At 39.9% G+C, this 12,117-nt stretch overlaps 2 protein-coding genes across 4 annotated transcripts in view; both read right to left on the bottom strand.

Annotated features, from left to right (window-relative positions):
- Window positions 1–3,568, bottom strand: part of dtx1 (deltex 1, E3 ubiquitin ligase) — a 48,246-nt gene extending 44,678 nt beyond the window's left edge. For 2 of the 3 annotated variants that reach the window (XM_086173662.1, XM_086173659.1), the window contains exons 1-2: window positions 3,110–3,568; window positions 2,099–2,737 (exon numbers count right to left, since the gene is read on the bottom strand). In XM_086173662.1, coding sequence (XP_086029788.1) covers window positions 2,099–2,357 — 259 coding nt within the window. In that variant the 5' untranslated portion in view covers window positions 2,358–2,737; window positions 3,110–3,568. Of the gene's footprint in view, window positions 1–2,098; window positions 2,755–3,109 lie in introns of those variants that run through there. The other variant, XM_086173660.1, reaches the window with a different exon arrangement.
- Window positions 3,569–5,201: 1,633 nt separating this feature from the next.
- Window positions 5,202–11,863, bottom strand: slc20a1a (solute carrier family 20 member 1a). The gene is made up of 11 exons (XM_086173900.1): window positions 11,674–11,863; window positions 10,104–10,691; window positions 9,750–9,890; window positions 9,567–9,652; window positions 8,489–8,585; window positions 7,379–7,498; window positions 6,660–6,857; window positions 6,045–6,525; window positions 5,773–5,958; window positions 5,622–5,706; window positions 5,202–5,544 (listed from the first exon to the last, which is right to left on the bottom strand). The coding sequence occupies exons 2-11, from the start codon at window positions 10,453–10,455 to the stop codon at window positions 5,389–5,391; spliced, it is 1,902 nt and encodes a 633-aa protein (XP_086030026.1). The 5' UTR covers window positions 10,456–10,691; window positions 11,674–11,863; the 3' UTR covers window positions 5,202–5,388.
- Between the last annotated feature and the right edge of the window lie 254 nt (window positions 11,864–12,117).

Genomic DNA, 12,117 nt, shown 5'->3' on the forward strand with positions numbered 1-12,117 from the left:
CAGTCTCCCACCAAACGTGTGGGCTCGTGGAACGTTTGACTGTATAAAAGGAGGAGAAACAAAAACAAAAAAACACACAACCACCAGATGCAAATACTGTCTTTCTGATAGGCAGAATGTCAAAACTGCAATCTTCATAAAGAGCAGAAAAAAAAAAGGAAACAAAAACAAGACAAGCAGACCATGCGATGTGAACATGACGCTAATATCCGGTCCTTGAACCTTTTTGGGGGTATTTTCTCAAATGATCTCAAATATTTGCTCAAATGTCCCGCTCTGTGAAAAAACTCAGATTCAATTGCTTTGTAAGAACACGGCTAATTACTGATCAATCAATAGCTAGAGAAGAACCATGTATCTACTTCCACCAAGGCTCTGTCTTCTCAAGTAGTGAAATCCTAGATAGCTCTGCCTGACAACCGATAACAATTTCTCCACTCCTTGGATATCTTAAGATTTGATTCACTTCCTTTTCTTTGAACGGATGATAACAGTTCAGCTGCACTTAGAGGTTGCCAAGGTGATGGCCTTGTTTCTATTGAGTCAGAGAATGACTACAAAATCTGGCATTTCATTGTATCTGTCATCACTTGAAAATTTACATAGCAACGGACAGGGAAGGAATATATATGAATATATATATATAAAAACAAAAACAGGGAAGTTTTTGTGATGAATATTCTCCTAAAAGCTTCAAGGCTCAGACACAGTCTTATGCAAGTCAACCTAGAACCAGTTACCCAAGACTAAACCACTGACTTATTGGTCCATTTTAAGTCAAACTTTGCTTTGGTTCAACTTTTCATTTCATTGGTCACTGAATCAATTTCCTTGCATGCAGATTACAATGAACACTGACCTATATTTCTCAGCCCTGATTGAAAAAGAAATGCAAATTCTACTTTTTCATCAGACAGAACCCTGCAATTTGGAGCATCCCTTGTACTTAATGGGTTAAAGCAACACAGCGGAGTGTATCACTGTGATTTTGAAGGAATAAGAGACAGCCTAATTTGTGAACACGCTGATAAATAATTGCAAGATGACACCTCGAACGGTGTACAGTAAGCTCCCCTTGTATAAAACCGTGTGGGTCTTCATGTATTCCATGTGATATTCTGACGTTACATAACACTATCACCCAACGTTTGAGAAAGTGAGTGATGAACTCTTGACAGTTCTTCAATTAAATGGAAAAAGTATTTAGCGTGTATCTTGCAATATCCAGCATACTCTACTTCACCCAATTTGAAACTAAAGCCGTGTATAATTTTGTGAATTAGACATTAGGGAAAAGAGCTGAGATTTCTCAAAGCCTGGCTCCTGATGTCCAAAACACTGAAACAACTGCAGACAATTCCACTAATCCAAACAAAGGCTGCGCTGAGAGGCTTTTACTCTGAAAGTGACATGGGCTGAGCTGTTATCATGAGAACAGAGCCAAAAAAACAACACGTTTTGGCAATTCAAACAAAATATGAAGAAAAAACAAATTCAGACAAAATATAAATATAAACTCGCCGTTTTTTTTTTTTTTCCTTCTATCATTTGCAGTGTGAAGAAGACTTCCGACAAGAACCGGGAACATTATCTTAACGTGACTCTTGCGCCTTAAGTCCTCAACTGTTACATTTCTCGCTGCTGATAAGATCTGTCTTGACTTAAAGAGAGGAGCTTCACACAGCGCCCGTTGTCTGGATGAGACCACCTCTCCAGCACGGTGACCTCTAACAAGGTCATGGTATTTCTAGCCACATAAAGGGAATGAATTAATTATTGCAACTGTGTGGTTTGTGATTTTACAAAAAAATGAAGAAATGAATCCTCCCCAATCAAACTGTGGCTCCTCTACAGCCCAACGTGGGCGTTCATTTATTCCACTAAAAGTTACGAAGGATTGGTGACGTCAGCACATCCAGGTTGGCTCGATGTCATATTGGGTTCCAGTCAGAAATACTGTAAAATGATGCATGATTCTCTCACGAATGAATGACTTGGGTTTTTATGTTTACATAATGTATCGATGGCTGTGTTTATGACCGCGTCTGTTTTTTCCCAGCAACTGAATGCGCCACCCTGTAAACGGACAGATTCTTACCCGTGTCCTGGCGAAACTGATGCATGGACTGCAAGTCGATGATGTAGGGAGAGAGCTGGCCATCCACTTGCCCCAGGACCACCGTCCCCCGTGCGTCCCCCTTCAATATGTTCTCGATATGGTGGCAAACGGCAGCGCTGTACGGCCTCCAGCGTCCGTGTTCATTCAACCACTCCCAGACAACCACCCTGGCCAGGTTCTGCGGCAGGTACCCCAGCCCGTTTCCTGGCACCAGCAGACCCGATCCTGGACGAGCCATCACCACGCCGATGTACGTGCTGTTCGGCAATCGGATTACGTCCCGGGCCGGAATGACCACTGCAACTCTGCCAGTCAACTGACACACTGGAACATGTTTATAGGCCGTGTCCAGAAAACGAAAAAAAAAAGCTTACATCAGCAAGGTGCGTGTTTGCCCCCAATTATCTCATGCTTCTTTCAAGCAACCGGCTCTGCTGTAGACATCATCCACAGTGTCATCGTCGCCGCTGTCGCTTTGATCAGCCCAGTGAGCAGCCTCTCCTCTCCTGTGTCTTCTATTTGAAGTGGCAGATGTTGATGGTGATTAACTGTTGCAGTCTCAGCCCTCCACAGCCAACCACAGCAGATCAGGAGCAGGAAAACAGAAGAGGATTCTCACTGGGAAAGAAAGGGAAGACACACACACACTGGTGAACAAATCCAATTATTTCTCAACATCACTTACCGGACAACCGCATTACTTGATTATTCTGTTTTACAAAAGTCAATGGGGAAAAAAAAAAAACAAATATAAAACGCCGTTATCAGTGTGAGACGGTCGTCAGTGAGACAAAGCACCTAGATGCTATCATAACCCTGGCAGACATAAAATCCATCAGAGGTGTTGCACATACTGTTGACAAAAATAAAAAATAAAATAAAATAAACACAGTGAAGGTGCTTTGAATAAACACTAATCATTTTAAAAGCTCGTACCGGATGTTTTGGAAGCAATCACATCATGTGCGAAGTGATACTGACGATACAGACCTGTAGGTTGTGGTGCCACACATCTGTCAGGCGGAGGCTGGATTTTACTGTCTCCAGCGAAAATAAAAGAATTTTTTTCATTTTTTTTTAAATGAGGTGCAAAATCTTTGAAGATCGATGTCTGCTCATATCTCCGATCTCTCCGTTTCCACCCCCTATGTCAGGAAAGTGGCATCCACGTTCGCACACTGCAGAACCGATGCAGAAAAAAAAACCCTCGTTGTCGTGGATTCGCCACTGACTAACAGCGGCTTGTTTGGTCCGCCGTGTTTAAGTAGATGCGTGTGCCAGTTGCGGGGCTGTCCGTGTGTGTTGACTGTGCGTGCACGCCTGCAAACCCCACAGTTCTCGCTCTCTTACGTCAGTCTCGCAACACCGCAGCTCTCGGTACCAACAAATTACGCGCAATCGTTTTCAGGCGCACCTGTACGGTTCGCTGTTGAAATTCAGCCGACGCGTCAAGTTTACCAACATATTCGAGTGGAACTTCCGGTATTCTGTTTCAAAGTAAACAGCGGCTCGCGCCCGGAAGCTGAGATTTCTTCCTAGTGATAAAAAAAATAATTACAGAGTTTAATTTGATGTAGTAATGTTAGTTAACAATACAAAGTTCAAATGGAATATTCCAATGAAGGTTTTAAATGTTGTTTTTCAAGAGGAGAATGTTTAACTGAACAAGAAATGGAAATTTAAATCGATATCCAGTGTCACAGTACCCGGAGCAGATTGGTCCCAGGAACGTGAGTGGTACTTTTCCAAAGAAGAAGCTAGATATGATCCTTTTTAAGGAATTAGGACCACGAATAGATATAAAAGATTAGATCTAAAGATTAGAGCGCTGTTTTGGTAAAGGACAGCTCTCAAAAGTCACGTGAGATTTTTTTTTTTTTTTTAATAAAATTACAAGCGCAAGATACGTCTTGCTTTTTTTCTGAAAGTTGTCTGGCTGATTTACTAGCTCAGCTTGATTAGCTCTGTGAAGGAAAATATTGATATTGAATTTGTGAATAAATAGTATTCATCCGTGTAGATACTTAAATTCATGTCAGGATAATACATTTAAGTTATTTCTAATTTTATTTTTATTTTTTCCCAAGATGTGAATTTTCGATTTTTCTATTTTTCTTTAGTTCAAAGCGTGCTCTGCAACGGAGTCGTGCTGTGAAATTTATATTTACACAACAGCGCCACCTGGAGGGTCAAATTATAGCTGACAACTGGTGAGAGGTTCACCCTGGAGCTGTCAATCACTGAGTCACGTAAAGAAATGTTTGACCACAACCCCAAATTTATACCTATTGACAATTTAGAGGCCGACTTAACCTATTGCATGGTCTGGACTATTGGACAAAGCCAGAGAGAACCCTCACAGGTATGGGGAGAACATGCAGATTCCACAATATTGTTAATCTTTTTGGGGGGAGAAATGGGGTCCCCTGAGATTAAAAATATTCAGCCTTAGCCTTCACACATGAGAGTGATCTTTGCCTCTCTTTTTACTTCCCTTCCATAACACGATGATCATTCTCTGTATTGGTTTGGGAATGAATCAGGACTTGTGACAGGCCTGCACAGAACATGAATGTATAAGTGTGGCCTCTGATTGATCACCAGTAGAAATAAAAGATTAAACAGGTCCTACCAGATTCAAACATTTTATTCCAAATATGATACTGGGCATGTGCATTTGTATTATTTTTATTACTGCCCTGTCTGTTTTCTTATCGGGTAATCGGATGGAGTGCCTGTGGTGATTCTGAGCTCTGCATCTTGCTCAATGACAATTTGCCATGAGTTTCTTGAGGAGTCGGGTACAGATCCAGCGACACGTCTTTTAGCTGGAAGTTCTCCACTATTTAAGCCCTGCTTCCACATGCAACCTCAGCTACCTCTGTCTCTGCGCTGGTTTATGAAATATAGCTTCTTGTCAGCTATCTGCTGTAGTAACTATGTGTGTGTATGGTTTCTCTTTGTTTTGTCAGTGTGGTGTGTCATTCCAAATTAAGATTTTGGAGAATACGTTACACTCTTAAGACCAGTCAAAAAATACTACTTTTTTTTAAATGTAATGCTTTTATTGCAATTCACACAGGGATTTTACAGGATAACAGTGTCGATGTGACACTGTTGGTGGCTATATCCTCATTGTCTTAGCCGAAAAGTTGCACTGAAAAATAATTTGCTCATATGCAGACCAATTATGGTTATAGTATATTCGACCACATCTTGAGAAACGGTAGTCATCATTATGAAATGATAACACAGTGACTGAATCACTCTCAAGACATAAAATGTACGAAAAGAGCCATGATGGAAGCACTTATCAGGCCAGAAATAGGAACCGTAATAAACCAAGCAATGAATATGTTTCTGAAGAGATGCCAATCAACTGATTTCCTGGAGCGCAGCCATCCCACGGCTACCACGGACCCCACCTGAGTGCAAATAACACAGGGGTTATAAACAAATTCTATATTTAACCACCTGAGTTAAGACTTCAAGATTGCATTACCTTGCAGTGTGTCGTGCTGACAGGAAGGCCGATGTTAGATGCCACAACGACGGTCATTGCTGAAGCCAGCTCAATGCTGAATCCGCTACAGAGGAAGAGTGTCATCATCGGAGGACATCACAGTGTAAGATATAACAATAATGTGCCAAACCTAGAGGGTGTGATGGGAGTGAGGTCTTTGCCCATGGTCTGTATCACCCTGCGTCCCCAAACCCAGAGTCCCAGGCAGATTCCGACTCCTCCGTAGAGAAGCAGCCAGATTGGTGTGGGTGCGTTGGACATCGCTGAGCCATTCTCATACAGAAGCCAGAGAGCCACCAGTGGACCGATTGCATTACTTGTAATAGAATAACAATGTAAATCCTTTGAACAAGGTGAAACGCAAATTTCTTTTGTGTTCTTCTCGATGCGACTCTATTTTACCTGACGTCATTCCCTCCATGAGCAAATGAGCCAAAGCATGCGGTGAGAATCTGGAGAAATTGGAAAAACAAGGAAACCGCCGGTTGGTCGACCTCCAGCTCATCTTCCTCCACAAGAGGGTCCCAGACAGCTTCCTGTGTCACACTAGCACCCTGGACCAAACTTCCATTGGTCCCAACTGAGCTGTGGCTGTTACAACTGTTCGTCCTCATCATAGAAGGTGATCTCTGCTGTACACCTTCCATATCCTTGTATTTCTGATCTTCGTGAATGCCATAGATGGCCTTGGTGTAAGATGTATAGCTGTTGTTTCTTCGTATCGGTCGCTCCTCTGTGTCACTGTCACCAATAAGGTCCCCAACCTTGGCCTTGTGAAGCCTCTGTAGCAGGTCTTTGTAAAGCCCAGAGTCTGTGTTGACTGTATGGAACTGTCCGCTATGAGGATCTGTGATCATCATAGGGCCAACTGCATTATTCAGCACTGTGAAAAGAAATGACTCATTTTGTCTGGGAGCATATTTGAAATGTCTTCTTGTAAAATGTTCAAATGCATAACCCTCGAGGCAGATATTTAGAGAATCATGCTATAATTGAGATTCCAACACAAAATCTCACCATTACTGATATCCATGTCTTTGGTTTCAATATCTAAGTCGGCTTCTTGTGAGTCTCCAAGGTTAAAATCAACCCTCACACGGTCAGCGGGAGGATTATGGAGTGGAAGGTTGGCGGCCAGTGATGGGTGTTCTGCTTTGGGTTGACTGGATTTCTTCTCCATCAGAGGGATTTCAGAGGAAGCAGCAGCTGTTTCTCCTAAGGTAGAAGCATGGTCATTAATATATTTTTATTCAGATTTTTATAAATGATGTTGTAGTTGCATTATTGTCATTGTCACCTAGGTGTGATGGGATTGTTTAAAATCCCATTTTAAAACAATCATATGATTTTGATGCTTTGGTGATTACAAAAGCAAATGCATTAGCCAATTGCTTTTTTTCCACAGTACCTTTAACTGACCGTAAAAGAAAATCCCACAAATCAGCTTTAAATATTAACCACATGCCTTAAACCTGGAGAAACCTATCTCTAACTTGTAACCTGAAAATTTGACACGGTCTAGAAATAATAAAGAAATTATACATTTTTAACCTCAAGACATATTCTATTTATTTGTGTTCTTCTTTTTCATTTTTGCTATTTATATTTGTATTTAAATCAGCCTCTGAATGTTGGGATGTTCCTTTTCTTCCAAATTGCCCCACCTTACAATGCTTTCATTACACTGTTTTTGCAGGGAATAAAGGAAACAGGAATATTGTTGTTGTTAAACTCACGTTCGATTTTCCTCTTGAGTCTTGGGCAGACAGCGAACCACACCACCAGGGCTGTGAGGATTGCACAGCCCAGTGAAATGCTTAGAGTTCCCCACCATGGCACTCTGTCAAAACCCAGTACTATGTACACAGAGTTAAGGGAAAGAACTAAGAATGTTTATAAAGCATAATATAGTAGTCTGCTCAAATGGATTTCTCTTAAAATCTGACAGAAGCTGGCGAAACATCAGAAATGCTCCTCAAGGGACATCACAGAGCAATATGTACACCGATGGAGAGAGACGAATACAAATTGATTTAATCTGGACATTTCTCTTTTCATTTTCAAAAAAGGCCTGATCATTTTCTGTTCACTTTTAGATTGTGTTAGTGACTGACATATCAGCGATTATCAGAGGGAATATTCTTCTTTATTCAGAGAGTGAGATGGAGAGCAGTCTTGCAGTCCAGTGATAATATGTTTAGTGCACTCAATCTTTGAACATCACACTGAGCAGTTAAACTGCTGTTGCTGTTGTCTCTGAAGACAGCTTCATTTTCCAAGCTATGATAGTGTTTTCTCATTTAGTCTATTAATAACTTACTCTAAGCTTATTAATAATAATAAGCTTTGAGTTACATGGTTCACATCCACGTTGCCATGGTTATCAGCTCTGTGAACAGCGTGAACGCAGAAAACGTCATTGTGATGCAAGTACATGAATATCATATTTTTTTGAATGCTGCCTTCGACGTGTTTGCAGGAGAAAAAAAACACGCAATTGTACTCTTGAGTATGGATCAGTTTGAGAAGTGCATTTTGTTGTATCTTGCATAGGAGTGATGAGGTGAAACATTAATGGGCCCAGGAGTTCCTGATAAGTTCAAGCCTGCAAACAAAATAAAACGCATGGAACCTGAATCAAAAAGCAATTTACCTTTATACTATTTCTTTAACATTTGAATACGAATTCATGAATACTGGGAGTACTTTAAAACCTGTTGGTAACTGGAGAGAATGCCTTGATAGTCTGCGATGGTTTGTGTTGATTCATAAAAGTGACCAAAACAAGAGTAAAGAAGCACCTACATTGTTGAGGTGAGGTTCTAAAGGAGGACCTAGGGACTCACTTGGCGCTCCGGTAAACATGATGGAGAAGAGGTTGAAGCCCATCGTGATGGCGTAAAAGATAGGAAGTGCTTTCAGGCCATTGGGTACAGGATCTGCCTGCAGAAAGGGGGGTGATGTGTTTGTGTCAGCACATTCTCAGGTTAAGCAGTGGAATGAAGGAAGAAGAAAGAAATGTAAGAAATTTAAAGCATATGCTTGCACAAGCTCTTTGAATCATAGAACTAAGGTATATACTGACTGAACTGGAGTATTTCCACTTGCTATCAATTTACTGACAGTATACTGGCTTTCTTGTGATGCCACCCACTGGTCAAACTCAACAATTAACATGACTTTGCTGTGTCAGTTTCAAATAATGCATTTTTCACTTGTCCTCTGTTTGACTGACGGAGGCAAATGTTAAACATATTATGCATAACAATAACTCAGTATTGAAATATAGAAAATACAAGTGACTGCAACTTCACTTATTACCCTCTGTATCATTGTCCTTTGACATATTTAATGGTTGAAACTAGTGAACGTTTCATAATAAAAAAAAGGTGAAAGTGTGTGTGTGTGTGTGTGTGTGTGCGTGTGTGTGTGTGTGTGTGTGTGTGTGTGTATAGATGTTTCACATCGATCCACATTGAATTGTATAACCCCTGTAACATCCCATTATGACTTTTTTGTTATATGTATATGTATATGCGCAGGTATGAATTTTAACCCACTGTGTTATTTTGTTTATCGTAAATTTGACCTAGGTTAATGTAAGAAATGCTACACATATAAACAATATCCTAAAGGAACATTTATCACCAAGTGTAGATCAGTCAAATCCAAATCATATCATGGAGGACTTTTTGATAGAATTGTTTTTTGAAATTCCATGTAAAATTAACTATTCAGGTGAACCTGCATTTCGATGAAGAGGGAAGAGGGAAGATTTTTCTAGAATATTCATATAATTTTGAATATTATTTCTGTACTAACCTACATGTACAGTACCTCTATCAAAGCAAAAGAACAAACTACCCTAGACATCAGTTCCATTTAAACTCAACAACACTCATTACTGGAAAGGTAATGACTCACCATGTTAAGGATGAACTTGCGAACAAAGAAAAAGAAAATTCCTGACATGATGCCAGACAGCACTGGTGAGAGGAACCACGATGCCACTTTGGATATCAAAAGATATTTAAGATTTAATAAACAGGTTTTGGTTTCATTGGTTTCTTGGATTAGGCATTTTGGAGAAAAAAAGAAAAGGCTTACCAATACGGAGAAGCTCCATCCACCTGACCCCATGGTGACCTCTTGCTACCATGGAGAACCCAACTGTGGCTCCAACAATGCAGTGAGTTCCAGAAATTGGGAGCTTCAAGAATGAGGCAGCCAGCTGCCATGCTGCAGAGCCTTTAAAAAATAAAATAAAATAAAAAAAATAAAATGAAATAATAACAATAATAATAATAATAAAATAAAACAAACAAATAATAAAATAAAATAAAATAAAATAAAATAAAATAAAATAAAATAAAATAAAATAAAATTATTTACTTGTAACATTCAAGAAAGTTAAGAGTATTTCTCCAACCAAATCATTCATCATCAAATCAGAGTGCTTACCACACATTGCACTTATCGATCCAGCCATCAGGATATGTTCAGAGCCGTTGTACATCTGAATGTCGATGATGCCCTTTCGAATGGTCTCACTGACTTTGGCCCCCAGCAGCACTGAGCCCACTGTCTCAAAGATGGTGGCCAGGAAGCAGGCCTGCCTGAGGGTGACCACCCCGGAGCCCACTGCTGTGCCAAAGGAGTTGGCCACATCATTGGCCCCCACAGCGAAGGCAAGAACGAAGGCTATGATGAAGCCTAAAACCAGCAACCATAAGTGGCTCGACATGTCCAATGGAGAGGTCAGATCCACTGCTGTGACAGCAGGAGAGGTTGCCAAAGTAGTTGAATCCATCATTGGCTATCTGGGATTTCAAACTGAGGTAATTCTTGTCCTGTTTTTTTTTTTTTTTTTGAGGTAGTGTTGGTTAATTTTCCTCAGTTGTGAGGATTAATGAATAAAAATAGTTTAAATATTTGATATTAATTCTTTACTATCTAGATATACAGAGTTTGTTCATGGGGTTTGTGATAAACTGAGAGGGTGTGGCGATGGGAATGGCGTCCATCGTGAATGACCTCTGGTGATACACACTGCAAAACCAGAGTGCATGAGTTAGTGGTTGTTAACTTCTTCAACTGATTCCAAATTAATTCAACGGTAAAGTATGCAGCATTGATCCACCAATGAAAAAAGTCCATAAAATGCTTTTTTGTTTATGGTCCTTTATCAAGCCCATAACTCTTTGACAAGACCAACAACATGTGACATTTTGTTTTGCATGCATGAAAAAGGAAGTTATTTTGATGAACTGCTGAAATAAAACGTCATTACTGTTATGAGGGACGTTAAATTCTGCCTGGAGAATATTGGGCTCCAGAGTTATCTCTGCATGCAGGAAGCAGCGGGCAGTTGAGTTTATCTTAAACACCACTTTCTACACAGAGTAGAGCAACTGAGGGTTTTTGTCATTCAATATACACATGATGTAGTAAAACAATTTGGCCCCCTAAAAGAAACAAATGTCATATTTCATAGCCATGTTTAATGATTATACCATCCTAAAGTAACATAATTAGTTGTACGATTAGCATTGTTGTTTAATTCTTACCTGGGTTATGTAGCAACAGAAAGTTACTTTTAGACAGTTGACTGTTGAACACATGACATGTTGTTTAACAGCTTTTGTAATATCTAATCTCCCAGTTTTTTTTAATTTTGAAAATTATGCCTCACTGACAAAGTTTTAATAACATATCATACATTACCGACAGAGCCTTTATTCATTTTTCAACTTGCCTATTGGTTTCTGACCAATTGACCCCAACCATTTATATTTCTTAATAATTCCCCTTGTATTATGGGATCACAAAAACCCTCTTTAAAACTTCAAATAGGACTCTGGAGCTGGCCAAATAATGGGTTCTTTCAGGACTGCCAGCAGTCACCATCAGAAGAGAATAGGAGCATGTTAATCTCTTTAGCTGCCATTGCGTAATGCACATTGAGTAACAATAATACAACAGTGAGACAAAAACTAGAGCAAGAGTAAAGAAGAGAATCTCTTTTACTCACATGTGATCCCAAAGTGAAAATTTCAGTGAGTGAATCTGCTTGCGTTTTGTATTTCCTGCAATCAGGTTTTATGCAAAGTGATGGTATTTGCGGTTTCTGTCTGGGGAGGGGGTCCTGCAGCTGGTATTGTATGCTGAAGTAGTTTATATATCGAGGTGGTTCAGAACACGCCTTTTCAGAGCAGTCATGGGACTGCTTTAGCCTGTTTGTTGTCAGGAAAATAATTGATGTGGTCTCTGGGTTTGTTTCTTTGCCATAATGCCCCTAAAATCTTTAAATGACATGTTTGGATTCACTCCCAACAATGCAATGCCTATTGAATATTTGTAAAGAAAAGCATCTGCCGAAAAAGAAAGAAAATATTCGCTATCATTCAGGATATTTTTGTGAATTAATATTTGTTGTTAAATAGGATGGTGTCAATTTTGGGGAGTCACATTATAG

Source organism: Fistularia commersonii, chromosome 26, assembly GCF_037954325.1.
Source record: "Fistularia commersonii isolate RoL2024-O1a breed Wild chromosome 26, RoL_Fcom_v1.0, whole genome shotgun sequence".
Classification (NCBI taxonomy): domain Eukaryota; kingdom Metazoa; phylum Chordata; class Actinopteri; order Syngnathiformes; family Fistulariidae; genus Fistularia; species Fistularia commersonii.